The sequence below is a fragment of the Mastigoproctus giganteus genome, chromosome 4 (genome assembly GCF_048544385.1).
Source record: "Mastigoproctus giganteus isolate SK-2022 chromosome 4, ASM4854438v1, whole genome shotgun sequence".
Taxonomy (NCBI): Eukaryota; Metazoa; Arthropoda; class Arachnida; order Uropygi; family Thelyphonidae; genus Mastigoproctus; species Mastigoproctus giganteus.
Genome location: NC_143578.1, coordinates 15,958,932 through 15,979,510, shown reverse-complemented (window position 1 = coordinate 15,979,510; position 20,579 = coordinate 15,958,932). Strand labels below are relative to the sequence as shown.

The window sequence follows — 20,579 nt, the reverse complement described above, 5'->3', positions numbered from 1 at the left end:
GAAGAGATAGGGAAGGGTTGACCGGAACTTAGCTCTAGAGACTAAATATGGGTTCCACCACTTCAAGCCTCCAATAAGCAAAGTGGTGGTATTGCACCGGTTGATGAGAGTCATCTACCACCTAGTACTGCCTGGTAACATAGAGAGGCGGCATTCCTCCATGTTGTGTGGGTGCCACACCTCGACCCCTGCTTACGTTGGTTCACACCTGGTTGGTCACCCACAGTGTACTTGTGCATGGAGGTTATACCCAGGATTACTAACAGTCCCACCATCGTGAAGGTGCAAGCAGAGGATTTGGCTGTCAGAGACCGTCCGGACTTCTCCGAAATTGGGTCCACTTGACTTGAGTGTCACCCGAATATCAGTTCCATCAGCGTTTTAGACTCCCAGGTAGCAAGTACAGCTTGACTGGCATATCTGAGAGAATGTCTGTGACAATCTCAAGGACCACGATTGATTCATTTAAGAATAATTTTTTATGTAGAACTGGTAATTGCATTCCATAAACCTTGTTATTAATCACAGAAAGTACTAAGAGAATTATAACGAAGCTTCTAATTACAAATTGTCACAAATATGTAAAAGATTTAGCCAGGCTTCTCTGAGGTAAGTTATTTATTGAGATGAGTTATTTAAGAAGCTCAACTAAGTCTTTGTGCTTAATCACAGAGACTATTAATTTTAATTTTTTGCTTCCTTTTCTTATTGTAAATTACTCTTTTAGTTTCTGTGACTAACAAAACTGATACTATCTATCAGTTTTGTTAGTCACAGAAACTAAACTGACTAACAAAACTGATACTATGTATCAGTTTTGTTAGTCACGCATTGGCAAAAGCCATAAATAATACAGCAACAAATGAACAAATAAAGTAAAATTATTTGGTTTTCACTATTTGCCTATTCAGACTTAATTGTGCAACGCCCAAACTTGAGTACTGAATTCTCTTAGTCAAATAATTTTCAACTCATATCCCACACAGATGTATGTGCCCCACTCAGACATTTCTTCAGAAAGTTATTCTCACTGACATACAAACACATCATTACTAAATAAGAAATGGTGGATGTCATAAAGAGATCAGTGATAATTTTCAGCATTATAATGAAATATCATTAAGTGAACTCATTAAGCAAGGTACACATGGAGTTTGATGAACAAGAGCAGGGATTTTTGAAAATGGTGTTACCTTATGTGTTGGGCAACCAAGGTTTTGTTTTTCCCATAGCCACTAAAAGAATTGTTTAACATTCAATGCAAATAAGATATGTATTGCAATATTGCACTTCAGTTGAAGTGTCTTTGTGTCCTACAATTTGAGAACAAGAAAATGCTCTAGTAACATCAAAGTAAAGTAATTTATGAATAACATGACAAATGCTGTACAGTTATTGCAAAATGAACAAAGTTAGCACGAACAGTTGAAATTCTCCTCTGAAATCTCAATGTTTATGAGCCACTCAGAAATTTTTTCATTATTAAAAGAAGGAATGAAACACTTTTAACCTATATGAGATCTAAATATTTATTTCCAGTTGGAAATAATATACAGATGGAAATCAGACATTTGTGATATGTTTCTTCCACTTCATTAGTGTTTGCTAATGTTGCTACTTCACTCTTACATAAAAATAGATTGGCCAAAGGTTTGATGTACATGGTCTAACTCAGTTAGATCCTATACCAGTTAGCCTGACTCAGATCTTTGACTGTTCTGTTCTTTGTAATGGGGAAGCAGCAGCAGCAGCAGCAATCTCTGAAGTGGTATGAATGGCAGTATATAATTTCCAACAGGAAATAAACAGTTATTTAGATCTCACATAGGTTAAAAGTTCTTTATTCCTTTTATTATGTTTGCATTACTTATAAACCATGCCACTCAAGCACCATATAAGATCGTCTTAAGTAGATCATCCATATAATAGGAACTTTCACTGTTTATTTTAAGTTGCATTTGCATTTGTTATTTCTCACTGTTAGTCTAAAATAACAAAACAAATTATTGAAAAGTACATCTTGGTATTTCAATGCTTCTTGATAAATGCCTTTTTTCTTGTTATCATCCTGAAATTCCAAACCAAATTAAAGTGATGGATTTTGTGATAAATCTATTGTTCTATAATGGATATTTTTTAAGTTGTGAATGTTTGTTTGAAATTTCTTTTATGTTTGTATTTGAAGTAATATTTTATTCACTTACAGATGTTTCTTGCAAGGATGTTGAAAAATCCTCATCTCTAGATATTTCCTCTCATGTAATGAAGGAGGAGGATTTTACTCCAGTATTTCAGACAACACTATCTAAGAATAGGACAAAATGTTGCAATTATGCTGTAAATAATGAATCATACATATGTGACTGTAATTTGTTTAAAGATGAAAATGATAGAGACTTTAAATATATGAAAAATGATAGACAAGATAAACAGAGTAAATATAAACAAAGTCATTCAGTGAATAAGGATTCTGAGATTTTGTATACAACTCAAAGATTTAATGAATCATGTTCAAGTTCTAACAAAGTTGATAAGTCAGATTCAGTCAAACATATAGGTAGACAGCAATACCATGGATTAAGTGTTGAAGTCTTAGGAAAATTGGTGCAGCATGTCATTGAAATGGAACCAGGGTAAGATCACTTTCTTCATATTTACAAACATAAATTTCATTTGGGCAACAAATGCTAACTCTCTCTTTTTTTTTTTTTTTATTTAAGATGATATTTATAAAACCATTCATGTTGCATTTTTCAAATTATATACATACATGTGTGTTGTATCTCTGAACTTGGCAGTCTTTGGAGAATGGAAGTTGTGAAAAATTGTTAATATGTGCATCATTCGAATCCAGAGGGTTCCATAGTTGTTTTGTAAATGTTCCATTGTTCCAGGTAGAGAGGATCCTTGTTGATGCTGTTCACAGCTTGAAATTCCTTGCTTCATTTCTTAAACTTGCATGCATTTCATGTTTTTTTGTTCCTCTTGTTTCTGCATCATAAAGGCACTTTATTTCAAATTTCATATCTGGTTACAGTAGACTTTTGAAATAACGGCGCCTTTGGGGATTCAAGGTGCCGTTATTTTGATATTTCTGTTATCTAGAAAGTTTTATTTTTAATGTGTTTAATGTAGAAATAATGAGGCCAAATAAAGAAATAGAGAGATTAAGAATGCGATTTTATTAACTGCACATAAAAAAACATAAACATGTTGACGATCCAATGTTATATTCTGCCATTAATAACATTTCTGCTTATGCCCCATTCTATTTTATTTGTTATCAAGTTTAGTCTGTGTGGGTAGCACAGTGGTGTCATTACCATCCTCCCCACACTGGGTGGAAAAGGCCCGGGTTTGAATCCTGTTGATGACGCACGGAACTTTTATTGGCTTTTTTCACTCCATGGCTGAGTTAGTGGGTCTCCAGGCATAGATAGCAAGGTTTTTTTGTCCAGCAAAAAAGACAAATTGAGCAGAGAACACATGCAATTTACAGACGCAATACACATGGGTATATGAATTAACATTCTGGGTAACCCTAATGTAATAGTTTGGATTATATCAAGTTTGTCACTAAGCTTTAATGTTATTCTTCTTTTCTTCTCTGTATGAGGTTTATTAACTTTAGGAGCCATAGTGAGGGGTTTTTAATTTAAAATAAATATAAAACAGCTATACAAAGGGTACTAGGAAAGTTTTGCAATACAGCTTTGTTTATTTAATTTTTTCAAAGTAATTTCCTCTACATTCAATACACCTCTCCATCCTCCGAAACCAATCTTTAAACCAGTTCTGCCAAGTTTCACTAGGGAGTAAAGCACACTCGTTGTCCCAAGCCCGTAGAAGGTCCTCATCACTGGAAAACCGCCTCCCTTTTAGCTTCATTTTCACATGCGGGAACAGTGCAAAGTCGCAGGGAGCAAGGTCTGGACTGTAGGGAGGGTGCTCGAGAAGTTTCAGTCCTGTCGTGGTCAAATATTCGGTGCAGGCTTTGGCGCGGTGAGCTGGAGCATTATCGTGATGGAGGTACCAGGTGTCCATTCTTGACTTTGGCCGCAGGTTCTTCCTAGATCCAATGACTTTAGGCAGGCATTGTTCAGTATACCACTTAGCTGTGACTGTCTTCTGCGTGTCCAAAACGACACGTTCCACAATTCCACTCGATTTGAAAAATACAGCTATCATTTTCTTCTTTACAGATCGGGATTTTCTGACAATTACGGGTGTGTCGTCATCATCAAAGACCCAAACTTTGTTTTGAGCCTTGGTCGGCAGATCGTAATAGTACAGCCAAGTCTCGTCACCTGTCACGATGTTGTTCACATACCGAGATTGTCCCTTATCAAACTTTTTTAACATCTCCCGGCACCAAGTCACACGTCGTGTCATCTGCTCTTCAGTCAGTTGATGCGGCACCCAGAGAGAACAAAGTTTCTTCACGTGCAAATGATCTTGCAGAATCGAACGAATTGCTGGTGCATTTAGGCCCAAAGTATCCTCTATCTGTTGGTAGGTCTCTCGCCTGTTTTCGTCAAGCATTTTCCTCACAGCAGTAACGTTTTCCTCCGTAACTGACGTTCGTGGCCTTCCCGGCCTCTCAGAATCCTCCAGAGTGAAATTTCCCCTTTGGAATTCTCTATACCACCTGAATATCGTTGTACAATGTGGACAATCATCATCTAGTGCAAGAGTCATTTCTTCTAAGCACTGGTCTATGGTTAAACCACGCACGAAATTATACCGCAAAACTGTCCTTATCTCATTTCGTGACCACGATGCCATCGCAAGCACTTTACACTCTCACTACTAATGAATAACTGAGCCCATCGACTTGGCGCGGTGGCTACTATGCACGTATGAACATGTCTCAACATGCAGCAACAAGCAGCTTCCTGTGATTCATTGTTGCGTCATATTGCAAAACTTTCCTAGTACCCTTTGTATAATCCATGATATCAGTACAGAATTCACTTTGAAAATGGCGAATGTAAACAAATACAGTAATCATGTGACTTTCTTTTTTCTGCACTGTATGTATACATCCTATCTCAATGTGCCGTTATTTCGACAGTCTACTGTTTTTGTGGTTTTCCACTTACAGGCAGCCAAGTGATGCACTTTAATTATAACCACTGTGTGTGTGGCGGGGGGGGGGGGGTGTGCTGGAGTGTGGCATATGCAGAGTGTTTCATAATGAGGGTTGTACATTCACAGTTAATTCAGTACCTGAAAACAACGGATAGTTATGGAGCTATGGTGGTTTGAATTTTAAAAACAGCTACGATGTTTTCACTGATAAAAAAAATAATAAGAAAAAGTGGACACACACCTTGTAAAATGTTTACAGTTGGACCTCTCTTTAAATGAACTTCCATGTAGCAAATTTTTGTATGTAGCAAATTTTTTTGATTTCCCCTTGGTCATTACATCGAAAATAGTTTCCATACAGCGAAGAAAATTTCCATATAACGAACTGATTTCAAGAGACCTGGGTGCACATTGTTCGCCTTTAAGCAGTAGAGCTGATGCTGTAGAAAGCATGAATTAAGAACTAAAAGGAATTAATCCTTTTAGCTTTTAAGAGCTGAAGGGATTAATTCTTAAGAGCACAAATTAGGAGCTAAAACATTCCACAATTTAATGGTGCCAGTAAAACCAATACAGCTGCCTCAAGTGTACCGAGAAGTTGCATGGAGCACATGTGGCTTGCACAGTTGGGGATCGCCTTCCTCCCCACATCAGGTGCGAGGAAATTTTACGGGCCCTCTTCACAACTTGCCTGAGTTAGTTGGTCTCAGGCAAGGGTAGTAGCATGATTTTTATTCCGGAAACTCAGGTTTTTCGTTCAACAAACAGAAAATCAACCCTCATTACACATGCAATTTACAGACATTATATGTGGAGCAATATGGCCTTAGTCACTAATGCTCCTAAAACCCTACAGCAACAACTTGTGCTGGTCAACTGCTATCTATGTGTTCACATCCATTGGCAAAGATTAAGGCATATTCCTGACATTGATTCTGGTCAACCTGTTTTCTTCTCTAAGCACCCCTATTAGAGAATTAGGAGAGAGATGATTTTCCTTTATCCCAGGAATTCTTATGTTGTTTCGCAGAAACAAGTCATTCACACTTTCTCTAAATTTCACCTGTCTGTTTACATGGTAGGTACAAGTGGTCCCTAAATCAGTTTTGTTTTGCTGCTGTGCAAGTAGTCTTACAATGTCAAAGAGGAAATCCTTGAGTGTAGTAGATAAAAAAGAAATCTCTTTAAAATTTGGTATCTCTGCCATTAGTGTGCCAATCATTCTGAAAAACTGTGTTTCGATTCTCAAACTGATCTTCTCTGGCTTAAAATCTCTCTACCTCATTGTGTCAAATTCATCTGTTGTCTCTACCATATTCCCAACTAAACTAACCACTTGGAGCTCTTTGACTTCCTCTCTTTGCAACTTGACTTTCTCCAGTCAACTTTCCTAACATGAGGTAATTTTCCTTGGTGAATTTTAATGTTCACAACTCCAGCTGGCTTCCGTTTTCTAGTCACATCGACCCAGCTAGTCGAGTGTGAAGTGAGAGGTCCTTTAGGCACTTCAGATCACAACTTGGTGATTGTCTCTTCTCCAATGAACCTTTATCTCATGGCTATTCCCAATCTCGTGGCATTACAAGAATGCAAAATGGGATGACCTGCGAGACTTCTTTTCTTCTTTTCCTTGGTCGGAATTACTGTTTCAAAACTTCTGATGTCAACGTTTGCTCAGATCGTGTCAGTGAAATTATTCTTGCAGGAATGGAATCCTTTATCCCACACTCCACTTTAAAATCTCGTCCTTTATCTAAACCTTGGTTTTCCAATAAATGTGCTAACGCTGTTCAAGAAAAGAATGTTGCATATCGTAATTGGCTTGTTACTAATTCTTCAGTTTCATTTTCTGCCTACACCAAAAACTCGCAACAATTGTAAAGCAGTTATTAATCAGTCCAAACTAGATTTTGAACAGGCTAAGAGTAGAAAACTTGCTTCTTTCCTAATGGTAGCCGAGCATTCTGGTCTCTTGGCATAGCTATTGGCCGCAACTTTTGCCCATCTCTGCTCCCACCTCTGTCCAAACCAGATGGTTCTGTTGTCACTTCAGCCAAGGATAAAGCTGACCTGCTAGCATCCCATTTTTCTTCCAACTCATGTATTAATGATCTTGGTAAAACACCTCCCACCATTCCCAACATGCTCCATTCAATGCCTGCTGTGGTCTTCCGTCAAAAGGATGTCAGAAGGATTTTGACGAATCTTGATGCTAAGAAAGCTCCAGGTCCCAATGGTATTTCTCCACTTGTTCTCAAAACCTGTGCTCCTGAACTTACTCCTATTCTTTGCCCCCTTTTTTCACTTTCTTATTCCAAAGGTGTTTTTCCCTTCTGCTTGGAAATTTGCTCATATCCAGCCAGTTCCTAAAAAGGGTGACGAATCTCTCCCATCCAATTATCGTCCCATTGCAATTACTTCTACTCTTTCTAAAGTAATGGAGAAATCAATTAACCGCCAACTCTTAAACTACCTAGAAACCTCCATCTGATCAAAGATCGCCAGTATGGATTCAATCAGTGTCAATCCACTGGTGATATTTTGGCTTATGCATTTATGGACTAATTCAATGGAAAGGTTCGGTGAAACACAAGTAGTTGCCCTTGACATCTCTAAGGCTTTCAATCGTATTTGGCATAAAGTTCTTCTAAACAAGGTTCCATCTTATGGTTTGCCAACTGTTTTTAGTAATTGGTTATCCAGTTTTCTCTCTGATCGCTCACTGAGGGTGATGGTAGATGCCTCTCTGTCTTCTAACTTCTCCACTAATGCCAGTGTCCCCCCCAAGGTTCAGTTCTTTCTCCCACTCTTTTCCTCTTGTATATTAATGACCTTCTTCCATTGACTGGAAATCCTATCCATAGTTTTGCTGATGATAGCACATTGCATTCCACTTTCCATTTTGAGAAACCTTGTCCTGCTCAATCAGCTTCAGCTTCTCGAAATTCTGCTACCAATTCCTTAAATGCCGATATTCAGGGTAATTCTCCAGTGGGGCAAAGTCAACTTAGTTGATTTCAACCCTTCTAAAACTCAGTCTTTTCTTATATCTCGCAAAAAGGATTCTTCTGCTCCTATGCTTATCTTTAGTGACACTCCGATTTCTAGGCAAAATGATATATCTCTTTTGGGGATTACCCTGACTTCTAATCTCTCTTAGCACAAGCATATTACAAATATTGCTTCTTCTACATCTAAAAAACTTGGTTTTCTCTTTCGCTCTCGCCTTTTACTTTTCTTCCAAACAACTGCTCACTCTGTATAATCGCAAATCCGCCCTGCCATGGAATATTGTTCCCACATCCTGGGTGGTGCCCCCAAAACCTCTCTCAGGCTTCTTGATTCCATTCAGAAGAGGGCAGTTAGGTTAATTAATTGATTCATCTCTAACAGAGTCTCTCCACTCGCTGTCTCATAGACGTACTGTTTCTGCTGCATGCGTCTTCTACAGATACTTCCATGGGCAATGTTCTTCGGAATTGGCTTCTATAATTCCCGCTCTCTCTTTCAAAACAGTCCGAACACGTTCCGCCACCAGCCTGCATCCATTTACTGTCCAACTTCAAACTCACAGAACCAACTTTTCATCTTCTTCATTTATTCATTTAACTGCCATTTTCTGGGACAACCTTCCTTCATACGTATTTCCTGAAAATTACAGTCTACAGAAGTTCAAGTCTAATGGTCAACAAATATCTTCTTGCATCTTCTCAACCTCCAACCCAAGAACGGTATTAAGTACTATAGGTTCTAATACCTCTCGTGTTTGGGGTTTACATAAAAAAAAAAAAAAAAAAAAAAAGCAGTGCAGAATTGGAATTTCAGGAGTACAATGTATACAGAAAGGATAGACAAGACAAGAAGGGAGGAGGGGTTGTGCTGTTAGATAAGAAACAAAATCAAAGCTAGTGTATCCAATTGATGTTAGTTAGTGGGCAATGCAATTTTGAGTCTGTTTTGGTGTCACATAACCACTGGGAAAGGAAAAAATGGTGTGTGTGTTATAGGCCTAATGAATCTGTTAAGTATAATTGAGCAGTTGTGTAGAGAAATGGAGTGGGCCAGTAAATCAGAATGTCTTATAATGGTGGATTTTAAGTTTCATATATCGACTGGAACTTGTGCGTTGGTCACTCGAACACTAGCAAGACTTTTGTGGATTTATTGGATGACTGTTTTCTACATCAATATGTTCGAGAGGCAACCAGAGGGAGTAATACTCTTGATCTGATTATTAGCAGTGATTATTCATGCATTAAGAATTTGCAGATAAAGGAACCACTGGGTGACAGTGATCACAATGTACTGATGTGGGAATTACTTAAAGATGTAACTACCATCATGGCTAAATCAGACATTGAATTCTAAATGGGAAGCCTTCAGGGACTTAATTTTGGAGGCTACTAGGCTTTTCATTCCAACTAAGAAATACTGTTCAAGGTTAAGGCCTAAATGGATGTCAGATGAACTAATGAGGCTCGTGGCAGAGAAGAAAAATTAATCGGATGCATATCATTCAATTCATTTTTCATTCATTTTAAGTAAAGTATCAGGTGACACAGAAGCCTGTGGCAGATATAAACTAGTCTGTAATCAAGTCACAAAGGAGGTTAGGCAGGCAAGGCAGATTACGAGCAATCATTGGCAAAGGATGCAAAGAAAAACAGCAAAGAGTTCTTTACTTATGTAAACTCTAGAAGGAAAGGGATGAATCAGATTGGACCACTTAACATAAATGGGTTTACTATTGATGATTATGCTCAGGTAGCTGATAAACAGAATGAGTATTTTGCATCTACATTCACACATGAGGAGTTATTCAATGAGGGGAGTGCCAGAAGTTTATCAAACTCTAACAGAGAGCTAAGTGAGTTTGTAATAACTGAGAGCAAAGTGGAAGAGAAATTGTTGAAGTTAAACATAAAAAAGGCACCTGAGGTGGATGGGATCTATCCAGTTATATTAGAGGAGGCAGCAAAGGAAATAAGCAAACCCTTAGCAATAATTATGAGAGCTTCCTTGGACTCAGGGGAGGTCCCCATGGACTGGAGGTGTGCAAATGTATCACTCATTCACAAAGGGGGTTCAAAAGGTGATACAAGTAACTATAGACCTGTTAGTTTAACTTGTGTTCCGGGGAAAATAATGGAATCACTGGTTAAAGAAGCATTGCAGGATCATCTAGACAAGACTGCAGTAACAGTTAAGACACAGCATGGGTTTGTTTAAAGGGAGGTCTTGTCTGACCAATTTGATTGGATACTATGATGTGGTCACAAAGGAACTGATGGCAAAAATAATTTTGATATCATATACTTGGATTTCAGGAAAGATTTTGATACTGGAGCACATGGAAGACTGTTGTACAAATTGGAATGGATAAAGGGATGGTTGAGTGGGAGAAGGTAGAGAGTGGTAATCAATGACCACTGCTCTTCGTGGACAAATGTTATTAGTGGCGTTCCCGAGGGTTCGGTGTTGGGCCCATTGTTGTTTTCAGTATTCATCAATGATATTGATGAAGGTATATCAAGTTTAATGTCAAAGTTTACAGATGATACAAAGGTTGGCAGAGTTTTTAATGACAGTAAAGAAAGTATGCTACCCCAACTGGGTCTTGATAAGTTTGGCAAATGGGCTGAGAAGTGGCAACTGAAATTTAACATTGACAAGTGCAGAGTTTGCATATGGGGTAGCAATAACCAAAGAGAAATGTACAAACTGTGTGGTACTACACTCAGGGAAGTGGAAAGTGAAAAAGACCTGGGGGTAATTGTGCAGTCGAATGTTAAGTTCGCTGAACAGTGCAGATGGGCTGCCAGGGTAGGTCATGGAGTCTTGTCAATGATATATAGGAATTTTGCTAAAAGGGACAGTGAGGTGATTATCCCGTTATACAAGGCAATGGTCATGTAACACCTAGAGTACTGTGTACAGGTCTGGAGGCCTCATTTTAGGAAGGCTGTAGATTTGGTAGAAAGAGTACAAAGAAGGGCAACAAGATTGGTGAGGGGAACAAAGGGGGCACTCTTACCAAGAAAGGCTTAAGTTCTGCAAATTGCAGTGCCTGGAGAGTAGATACCTGCAAGATGATCGATTGAGGTTTATAAGGACTGAATAGCTTGAGCAAGCTGAATGCTGATGGGATTCTTCTCTTGCTCAGATTAAGAACCTGAGGAGACACAGATTCAAATTGGGGAAAGACAGTTGTAGAATAGATGTGCAGAAATTTGCCTTTAGCCAGCAGGTAGTTGATTGGTGGAACAGACTTCCATCTTTTGTTGTGGAAATTTATAGCCTAAATAAATTTAAGGCTGAGCTGGACAGGCATTTGAAATGAATGGAGGGGTGAAATGGGATGGTCTTTTTTTTTTTTTTTGCTGAAGCTGCATAAGCTTGCTTTTTTGCATCGTATGCCTCTACTAATGCTAATATTCTCCAATTTGTACAGCACTCTTCCATGTGGAACAGTATCAAAATCTTTCCTGAAATCCAAGTATATGATATCAAATTATTTCTGGCATTCAGTTCCTTTGCGACGATCATAGTAGCCAATCAAATTGGTCAGACAAGACCTCCCTTTAACAATCCCATGCTGTCTTAACTATTACTGCAGTCTTGTCTAGATGACCCTGCAATGCTTCTTTAACAGTGATTCCATTATTTTCCCCAGGATTACAAGTTAAACTAACAGGTCTATAGTTACCTGTGCCACCTTTTAGCATTAGTAGAGGCATATGATGCAAGAAAGCAAGCTTATTCAGCATCAGCCAAAAAAAAAAAAAAAAAAAAAAACCACTCCCATTTCACCCCTCCGTTCGTTCGAAATACCTGTCCAGTTGAGCTTTAAATTTGTTTTAGGCTATCAACTTCAACAACAAGTGATGGAAGTCGGTTCCACCAACCAACCACCCGCTGGCCAAAGGCAAATTTCCTCACATCTATCCGACATCCGTCCTTCCTCAATTTGAATTTATGCCCTCTGAGGTGATTATTCTGAGCAAGATGAAGAATCCCATTGGCATTGAGCATGCTCAAACCATTCAAAGCCTTATACACCTCTATCAGATCACCTCGCCGGTGCCTAGTCTCCAGACTCTGCAATTTGCAAAACTTAAGCCTTTCTTCGTAAGAGCAACCCCTTTGTTCCATTTACTAATCTTGTTGCCCTTCTCTGTACCCGTTCCAGCAGCTCTACATCCTTCTTGAAATGAGGCCTCCAGACCTGTATACAGTACTCAAGATGTGGCCTAACCATTGCCTTATACAAGGGAATAATCACCTCCTTATCCCTGCTAGAAAAATTCTGTATATCATTGACAAGACACCATGAGCTACTCTTGCAGCTCGTCTGCACTGCTCAGAGAACTTCATATCTGCCTGCACAATTACCCCCAGGTCCTTTTCATTCTCCACCACTGTCAGTGTAGTACCGCAGAGTTGATACATTGCTCTGGGGTTACTGTTTCCCATATGTAGTACTTTACATTTGTCAATGTTAAACTTCATTTGCCACCTCTCAGCCCATCTATTCAACCTTTCCAGATCCTGTTGCAGCAGCATAGCGTCAGTAGTGTCCTTAACGACCCTGCCAACCTTTGTATCATCTGCAAACTTGGACATTAAACTTGATATCCCATCATCAATATCATTCATAAACACCGAAAACAACAACGGACCCAACACTGAACCTTGAGGAACTCCACTAATAACATTAGTCCACGTTGAGCAGTGTCCATTGATTACCACTCTCTGTCTTCCTGCCACTCAACCATCCCCTTATCCATAGCAGCAATTTGCCTCCATGCCACACTGCTCCAATTTGTGCAGCAGTCTTCCATGTGCAACAGTATTGAAAGCCTTTCTAAGATCCAAATATATAATATCAAAGTTATTCCCTGCATCCAGTTCTTTTGTGACTACATCATAGTATCCAATCAAATTGGTCAGGCAAGACCTGCCCTTAACAAAACCATGCTGCGTCTGAGCTATAACGGAATTCTTGTCTAGATGATCCTGCAGTGCTTCTTTAACCAGTGCCTCCATTAATTTACCTGGAACAGAAGTTAAACTAACAGGTCTATAATTACTTGTGTCAGCCTTTGATCCTCCTTTGTGAATTGGGGTTACATTTGCACATCTCCAGTCTATGGGTACCTCCCCTGAGTCCAAAGAAGCTCTCATAATTATGGCTAGGGTTTGCATACTTCCTTTGCTGCCTCCTTTAATATAACTGGATAGATCCCATCCACCCCAGGTGCCTTTTTTATGTTTATCCTCAACAATCTCTCCTCCACTTTCCTCTCAGTTATTACAAAATCATCCAGCTCATTGCCAATGTTTACTTTACCTACATCATTCCTCCTTCCTGAATAACTCCTCATGCGTGAATGTAGATGCAAAATACTCGTTTAGATTGTTAGCCACCTGAGAACCCCCTTTGTGAATTGCCGACACATTTGCACACCTCCAGTCATGGGGACCTCCCCTGAGTCCAAGGAAGCTATCATAATTATGGCTAAGGGTTTGCTTACTTCCTTTGCTGCCTCCTTTAATATAAGTGGATAGAACCCTTCCATCCCAGGTGCCTTTTTTATGTTTAACTTCAACAGTTTCTCTTCCACTTTGCTCTCAGTTATTACAAAATCACTTAGCTCCTGTTTAGAGTTTGATAAACATCTGGCACTCCCCTCATTGAATAACTCCTCATGTGTGAATGTAGATGCAAAATACTTGTTCAGTTTATCAGCTACCTGAGCATGATCATCAGTAGTCAAACCCATCTATGTTAAGTGGTCCAATCTGATTCATCCCTTTCCTTCTAGAGTTTACATAAGTAAAGAACTCTTTGCTGTTTTCTCTGCATCCTTTGCCAAGGATTTCTCGTAATCTGCCTTTCCTGCCTAACCTCCTTTGTGACTTGATTATAGACTGGTTTATATCTGCCATAGGCTTATGTGTCACCTGATACTTTATATGCATCCAATTTATTTTTTTTCTCTGCCACGAGTCTCATTAGTTCATCTGACATCCATTTAGCCTTATCCTTGAACAGTATTTCTTAGTTGGAATGAAAAGCCTAGTAGCCTTCAAAATTAAGTCCCGAAGGCTTCCCATTTAGAATCCAACATTGGTAACATCATCAGTTGATCCCACTGTACAGAATTTAAACTGTATGAGACCGCTGTAATCCTTCCCTTTAACCTGGATGGTAGTTACATCTTTAAGTAATTTCCACATCAGTACATTGTGATCACTGTCACTCAGTGGTTCCTTTATCTGCAAATTCTTAATGTGTGAATAATCACTGCTGATAACCAGATCACGAGTATTACTCCCTCTGGTTGCCTTTTGAACAAGTTGCTGTAGAAAACAGTCATTCAATAAATCCACAAGAGTGTTGCTAGTGTGCGAGTGATCAATCCACAAGTTCCTGTCGATATCTGTGAAGTTAAAATCCCCCATTATAAGACATTCTGATTTACTGGCCCATCTATTTCTGTGCACAATTGCTCATTATACTCATCAGATTCATTGGCCTATAACACACACCTACTCTAATTTTTCCTTTTTCAGTGCTTATGTCACACCAAACAGACTCAACATTGCATTGTCCACCAACATCAGTTTGATGCTTCCTTTGATTTTATGTGTTTCTTAACTAACAGCATACCCTCCTCCTCCTCCCTTCTTGTCTTTCTGTACACATTGTACTCCCCAAATTCCAATTCTGCACTGCTTATGTATGTGTGACACCACATCTCTGATATCCTAACAATATCTGCCTTTGATGTCTTGACTAGCACTTCAAGCTCATCAAATTTATTAACTATACTCCTAGCATTGGTGTACATGAAAGTATACATGCACCTCTTTCTACTCTTAGTTACCCTAACACAGTCTATGTATTTATTTGTTCCACTATGACTCCCAGCAGTCCTGGAAATCCCCATTGCCTTGCTTTACAGGCTGCTGCTCAGTTGCATTTCAATAGAAGCAGTGCAAGAATCACTTTCACCTCTGCCAGCAGCTACCATTAATCTATTAGTCCATGTATCCTCCCAAGCTAGCAGTTTTCCCACTCACCCAAACTCTGCCTGTATAGCATCAGCAAATATTCTTGCACACTTTCTATTTAAGTGTATCCCATCCATGTAGAAGCAGTCTCTGAGATATGGCATTAAGGGTAAGTTGCTACAATGGATAAAGAGATGGTTGAGTGGGAGAAGACAGAGAGTGGTAATCAATGGACACTGCTCTTTGTGGACAAATTTTATTAGTGGAGTTCCCCAGGGTTTGGTGTTGGGCCCATTGCTGTTTTCAGTATTTGTCAATGATAATGATGAAAGTATATCAGGTTTAATGTCCGAGTTTGCAGATGATACAAAGGTTGGCAGGATTGGTAATGACAGTAAAGACAGTATGCTACTCCTACTGGATCTAGATAAGTTGGGCAAATGGGCTGAGAAGTGGCAACTGAAGTTTAACATTGACAAATGGAAAGTACTGCATCTGGGTAGCAATAACTGAAGAGAATTGTACCAACTGTGTGGTACTACACTCAGGGAAGTGTAAAGTGAAAAAGACCTGGGGGGTAATTGTGCAGTTAAATATGAAATTTGCTGAGCAGTGCAGACGGATTGCCAGGGCAGGTCAATGGAGTCTTATCAATGATATATAGGAATTTTGCTAGCAGGGACAGGGAGGTGATTATCCTGTTATACAAGGCAATGGTCAGGCCACACCTAGTGTACTGTGTACAGGTCTGGATGCCTCATTTTAGGAAGGATGTAGAGTTGCTAGAATGAGTAGTACAAAGAAGGGCAACAAGATTGGTGAGGGGACAAAGGAGTGCTCTTACCAAGAAAGGCTTAAATTCTGAAAACTGCAACACCTGGAGAGTAGGCACCTGTGGTGGGATCTGATTGAGGTGTATAAGGCCTCGAATGGCTTGAGCAAGCTGAATGCTGATGGGATTCTTCCTCTTGCTCTGATTAAGAACCTGAGGGGACACAGATTCAAATTGAGGAAAGACAGTTGTAGAGTAGATGTGCAGAAATTTGCCTTTATCTAGCAGTTAGTTGATTGGTGGAACAAACTTCCATATTTTGTTGTGGAAGTTGATAGCCTAAATAAATTTAAGGCTGAGCTGGACAGGCATTTTGAATGAATGGAGGGGTGAAATGGGAGGGTTTTTTTTGTTTTTTTTTGGCTGATGCTGTGCATAAGCTTGCTCTCTTGTATCATATGCCTCCACTAATGTTAATGCTAATATGTTTATGAAAGGGATTTCACCCTCTGTTTGTCAGTATGTTCAACATGTCCTTGTTCAGTAAATTGAGTACTACATATATTAACAGACTTCCATCTGTTTTTGTGGAAGTTGATAGCTTAAATAAATTTAAGGCTGAACTAGATAAACATTTGGAGTGACCAGATGAGTGAAATGGGAATTTTCCCCCCCCCCTTTGGCTGATCCTGTATAAACTTGCTTTCTTGCATAATATGCCTCAACTAATGCAAATTACATTTATACAATTATACTCAAGATATGTTCAGTTTAATGAAATATTTTTAAAATTTTCATTCTTTTAAGCAAAAAAAAAAAAAAAGTTAATATGCTATGCTTGCAAAAAAGCAAGCATAGTATAATAAGAATGCAAATTTTAAACTTAATATAAATGCTGAAAAAAAAAAGCTAAAAATCAGTGTTCTCTACCAAAATATTTATGAAAAATGAAAGTAGTTTCCAGGTAGGGGGGGGGGGTCCTACATGTATAGTGATCTTTAGAACCAGTCACTTTGAAAGCATTACAATGGAAGTTTACTCTGTATGTTTATATATACATAATATATGTGTTTATTTATACTGTATAACCATTACTGGTCTTTGGAACTTGGAATCTTTTTTTTTTTTTTTTTTTGCCCTTGTGTTAACTTACTTTCTGTGCTTCTTCAAAGGTAATTTTTTTACATTAAAAATTTGAGAAATCTCTAACTAGAGTGAAAATTTTTCTCAAGGTTTCAATATTTCTATAATTTTGCATTACTGCCAAAGGATTAAGTGTGTATACATTAGCATTAGCATTAGTAGAGGCATTTGATGCAAGAAAGCAAGCTTATGCAGCATCAGCCAAAAAAAAAAAAAAACCCACTTCCACTTCACCCCTCTGTTCGTTCAAAATACCTGTCCAGCTGAGCCTTAAACTTATTTAGGCTATCAACCTCCACCACAAGGGATGGCAGTCTGTTCCACCAACCAACCACCCGCTGGCTAAAGGCAAATTTCCGCACGTCTATCCTACATCTGTCTTTCCTCAATTTGAATTTATGCCCTCTCAGGTGATTATTCTGAGCTAGAGGAAGAATCCCATCAGCATTGAGTATGCTCAAACCATTCAAGGCTTTATACACCTCTATCAGATCACCTCGCTGGTGCCTAGTCTCCAGACACTGTAATTTGCAAAACTTAAGCCTTTCTTCGTAAGAGCACCCCTTTGTTCCATTCACTAATCTTGTTGCCCTTCTCTGTACTCGTTCCAGCAGCTCTACATCCTTCTTGAAATGAGGCCTCCAGACCTGTATACAGTACTCTAGGTGTGGCCTGACCATTGCCTTATACAATGGAATAATCACCTCCTTATCCCTGCTGGAAAAATTCCTGTATATCATTGACAATACTCCATGAGCTACTCTTGCAGCCCGTCTGCACTGCTCAGAGAACTTCATATCTGCCTGCACAATCACCCCCAAGTCCCTTTCATTCTCTACCACTGTCAGTGTAGTACCACAGAGTTGATACGTTGCTCTGGGGTTGCTGTTTCCCATGTGTAGTACTTTACATTTGTCAATGTTAAACTTCATTTGCCACCTCTCAGCCCATCTGCTCAACCTTTCCAGATCCTGTTGCAGCAGCATAGTGTCAGTAGTGTCCTTGACAACCCTGCCAACCTTTGTATCATCTGCAAACTTGGACATTAAGCTTGATATACCATCATCAATATCATTTATAAATACAGAAAACAACAATGGACCCAACACTGAGCCCTGAGGGACTCCACTAATAACATTAGTCCACGATGAGCAGTGTCCATTGATTACCACTCTCTGTCTTCTCCCCCTCAACCACCCCTTTATCCATAGCAGCAATTTGCCTCCAATGTCACACTGCTCCAATTTGTGTAGCAGTCTTCCATGTGCAACAGTATCAAAAGCCTTTCTAAGATCCAAGTATATAATATCAAAGTTATTCCCTGCATCCAGTTCTTTTGTGACTGCATCATAGTATCCAATCAAGTTGGTCAGGCAAGACTTCCCCTTAACAAAACCATGCTGTGTCTGAGCTATAACTGAAGTCTTGTCTAAATGATCCTGCAGTGCTTCTTTAACCAGTGCCTCCATTAATTTTCCTGGAACAGAAGTTAAGCTCACAGGTCTATAATTACTTGTGTCAGCCTTTGATCCTCCTTTGTGAATTGGGGTCACATTTGCACATTTCCAGTCTATGGGTACCTCCCCTGAGTCCAAGGAAGCTCTCATAATTATGGCTAAGGGTTTGCTTACTTCCTTTGCTGCCTCCTTTAATATAACTGGATAGATCCCATCCACCCCGGGTGCCTTTCTTGTGTTTATCTTCAACAGTTTCTCCTCCACTTTACTCCCAGTTATTTCAAGATTCTGTAGCTTACTGCTAGAGTTGAATACACCTCTGGCATTCCCTTTGCTGAATAACTCCTCATGTGTGAATGTCGATGCAAAATATTCATTTAGTTTGTTAGCTACCTGAGCAGGATCATCAACACTTGACCCATCAATATCAAGTGGACCAATCTGATTCATCCCCTTCCTTCTAGAGTTTACATAAGTAAAGAACTCTTTGCTGTTTTTCTTTGCATCCCTTGCCAAGGATTTCTCGTAATCTGCCTTCGCCTGCCTAACCTCCTTTGTAACTTGGTTGCATATCAACTTGTATCTATCATAGGCTTCTGTGTCATGTGTTAATTTGTAAGTATCCTATGCATTTTTCTTCTCTGCCATATGCCTCATTAGTTCATCTGACATCCATTTTGGCCTAAACCTTGAACAATATTTCTTAGTTGGTATGTAAAGCCTAGTAGCTTCCAAGATAAGTTCTTTGAATGCTTCCCATTTTGAATTTGCTGTTGGTAACATCATCAGTTGGTCCCACTGTATAGAATTTAAATACTGTCTCAGTCCATCGTAGTCGCCTTTACGGAAGCAATAACCCTTCCCTTTACCCCTAATGGTAGTTACCTCTTTGAGTAAATCCCACTTCAGCACACTGTGATCACTGCCACCTAGTGGTTCATTTATCTGCAGATTCTTAATGCATGAAGAATCACTGCTGATAATCAAATCAAGAGTATTACTCCCTCTAGTTGCTTCCCGAACATGCTGATGTAGAAAACAATCATCCAATAAATCCACAAAAGCTCTGCTAGTGCGTGAGTAACCAGCCCCCAAATTCCAGTCAATATCTGGGAAATTAAAATCTCCCATTATAAGACTCTCTGATTTACTGGCCCACTCTATTTCCCTGTACAGTTCCTTATTATACTCATCTGATTCATTAGGCCTATAGCACACTCCTACTCTCAATTTTGATCTCCCAATGCTTATGTCACACCAAACTGACTCAACACTGCACTGTCCAGCGATGTCGACTGGCTTCACTTCCTTGGTTTTTATGTGTTTCTTAACTAATAGCATAACCCCTCCCCCCTTCCTATCCTGTCTATCCTTTCTGTAGACGTTGTACTCCCCAAATTGCAGTTCTGCATCCCTTATATCTGTGTGACACCACGTCTCTGATATCCCAACAATATCTGCCTTTGATGTTTTGAGCAATACCTCAAATTCATCAAATTTATTTACTAAACTCCTAGCATTGGTGTACATGCAAGTATACCTGCACCTGTTTCTATTCTTAGCTACCCTAACACAACCCATGTGTTTACTTGTACCGCAATGGCTCCCAGCAGTCTCTGAAATACCATGCATCTTGTTTTTCAGGCTTCTGCTCATTCTAATAGAAGCAGTGCAAGAATCTCTTTCACCTCTGCCAGTGGCTACTGTCAATCTATTGGTCTTTGTCTCCCCCCAAGCTAGCAGTTTTCCGACCCACCTAACACTGCCTCGACAGCATCAGCAAATATTCTTGCACCCTTTCTATTTAAGTGTATCCCATCCCTGTAGAAGCAATCTCTCCTGTTAACAAGTACAGTCCAGGCTGAAAAAAATTCTACCCCTTGAGCCTTGCACAGTCTTTCCAGGGCCGAATTGATCGACAATTCGGCCCATAATACATGTTATAATGTCACCACATGTTCACTTTTTTTATAATATAATTCTGAACTGTAGTAAGTAATGAATTGAATGGAATTTTTTCTTGACTCAGTTCATTATACATCACATCCTTGTGATCAATTTGTGCTATTGAATAAAAAATTGGATATACATTTGTAATG

At 39.2% G+C, this 20,579-nt stretch overlaps 1 protein-coding gene across 3 annotated transcripts in view; it reads left to right on the top strand.

The window, feature by feature from the left end:
* The window catches only part of LOC150086434 (katanin-interacting protein-like), a 351,533-nt gene that overhangs the window by 88,278 nt on the left and 242,676 nt on the right, over positions 1–20,579 (top strand). For all 3 annotated transcript variants that reach the window (XM_090372573.1, XM_090372572.1, XM_090372571.1), the window contains one exon: positions 2,207–2,633. In XM_090372573.1, coding sequence (XP_090228699.1) covers positions 2,207–2,633 — 427 coding nt within the window. The remainder of the gene's footprint in view (positions 1–2,206; positions 2,634–20,579) is intronic.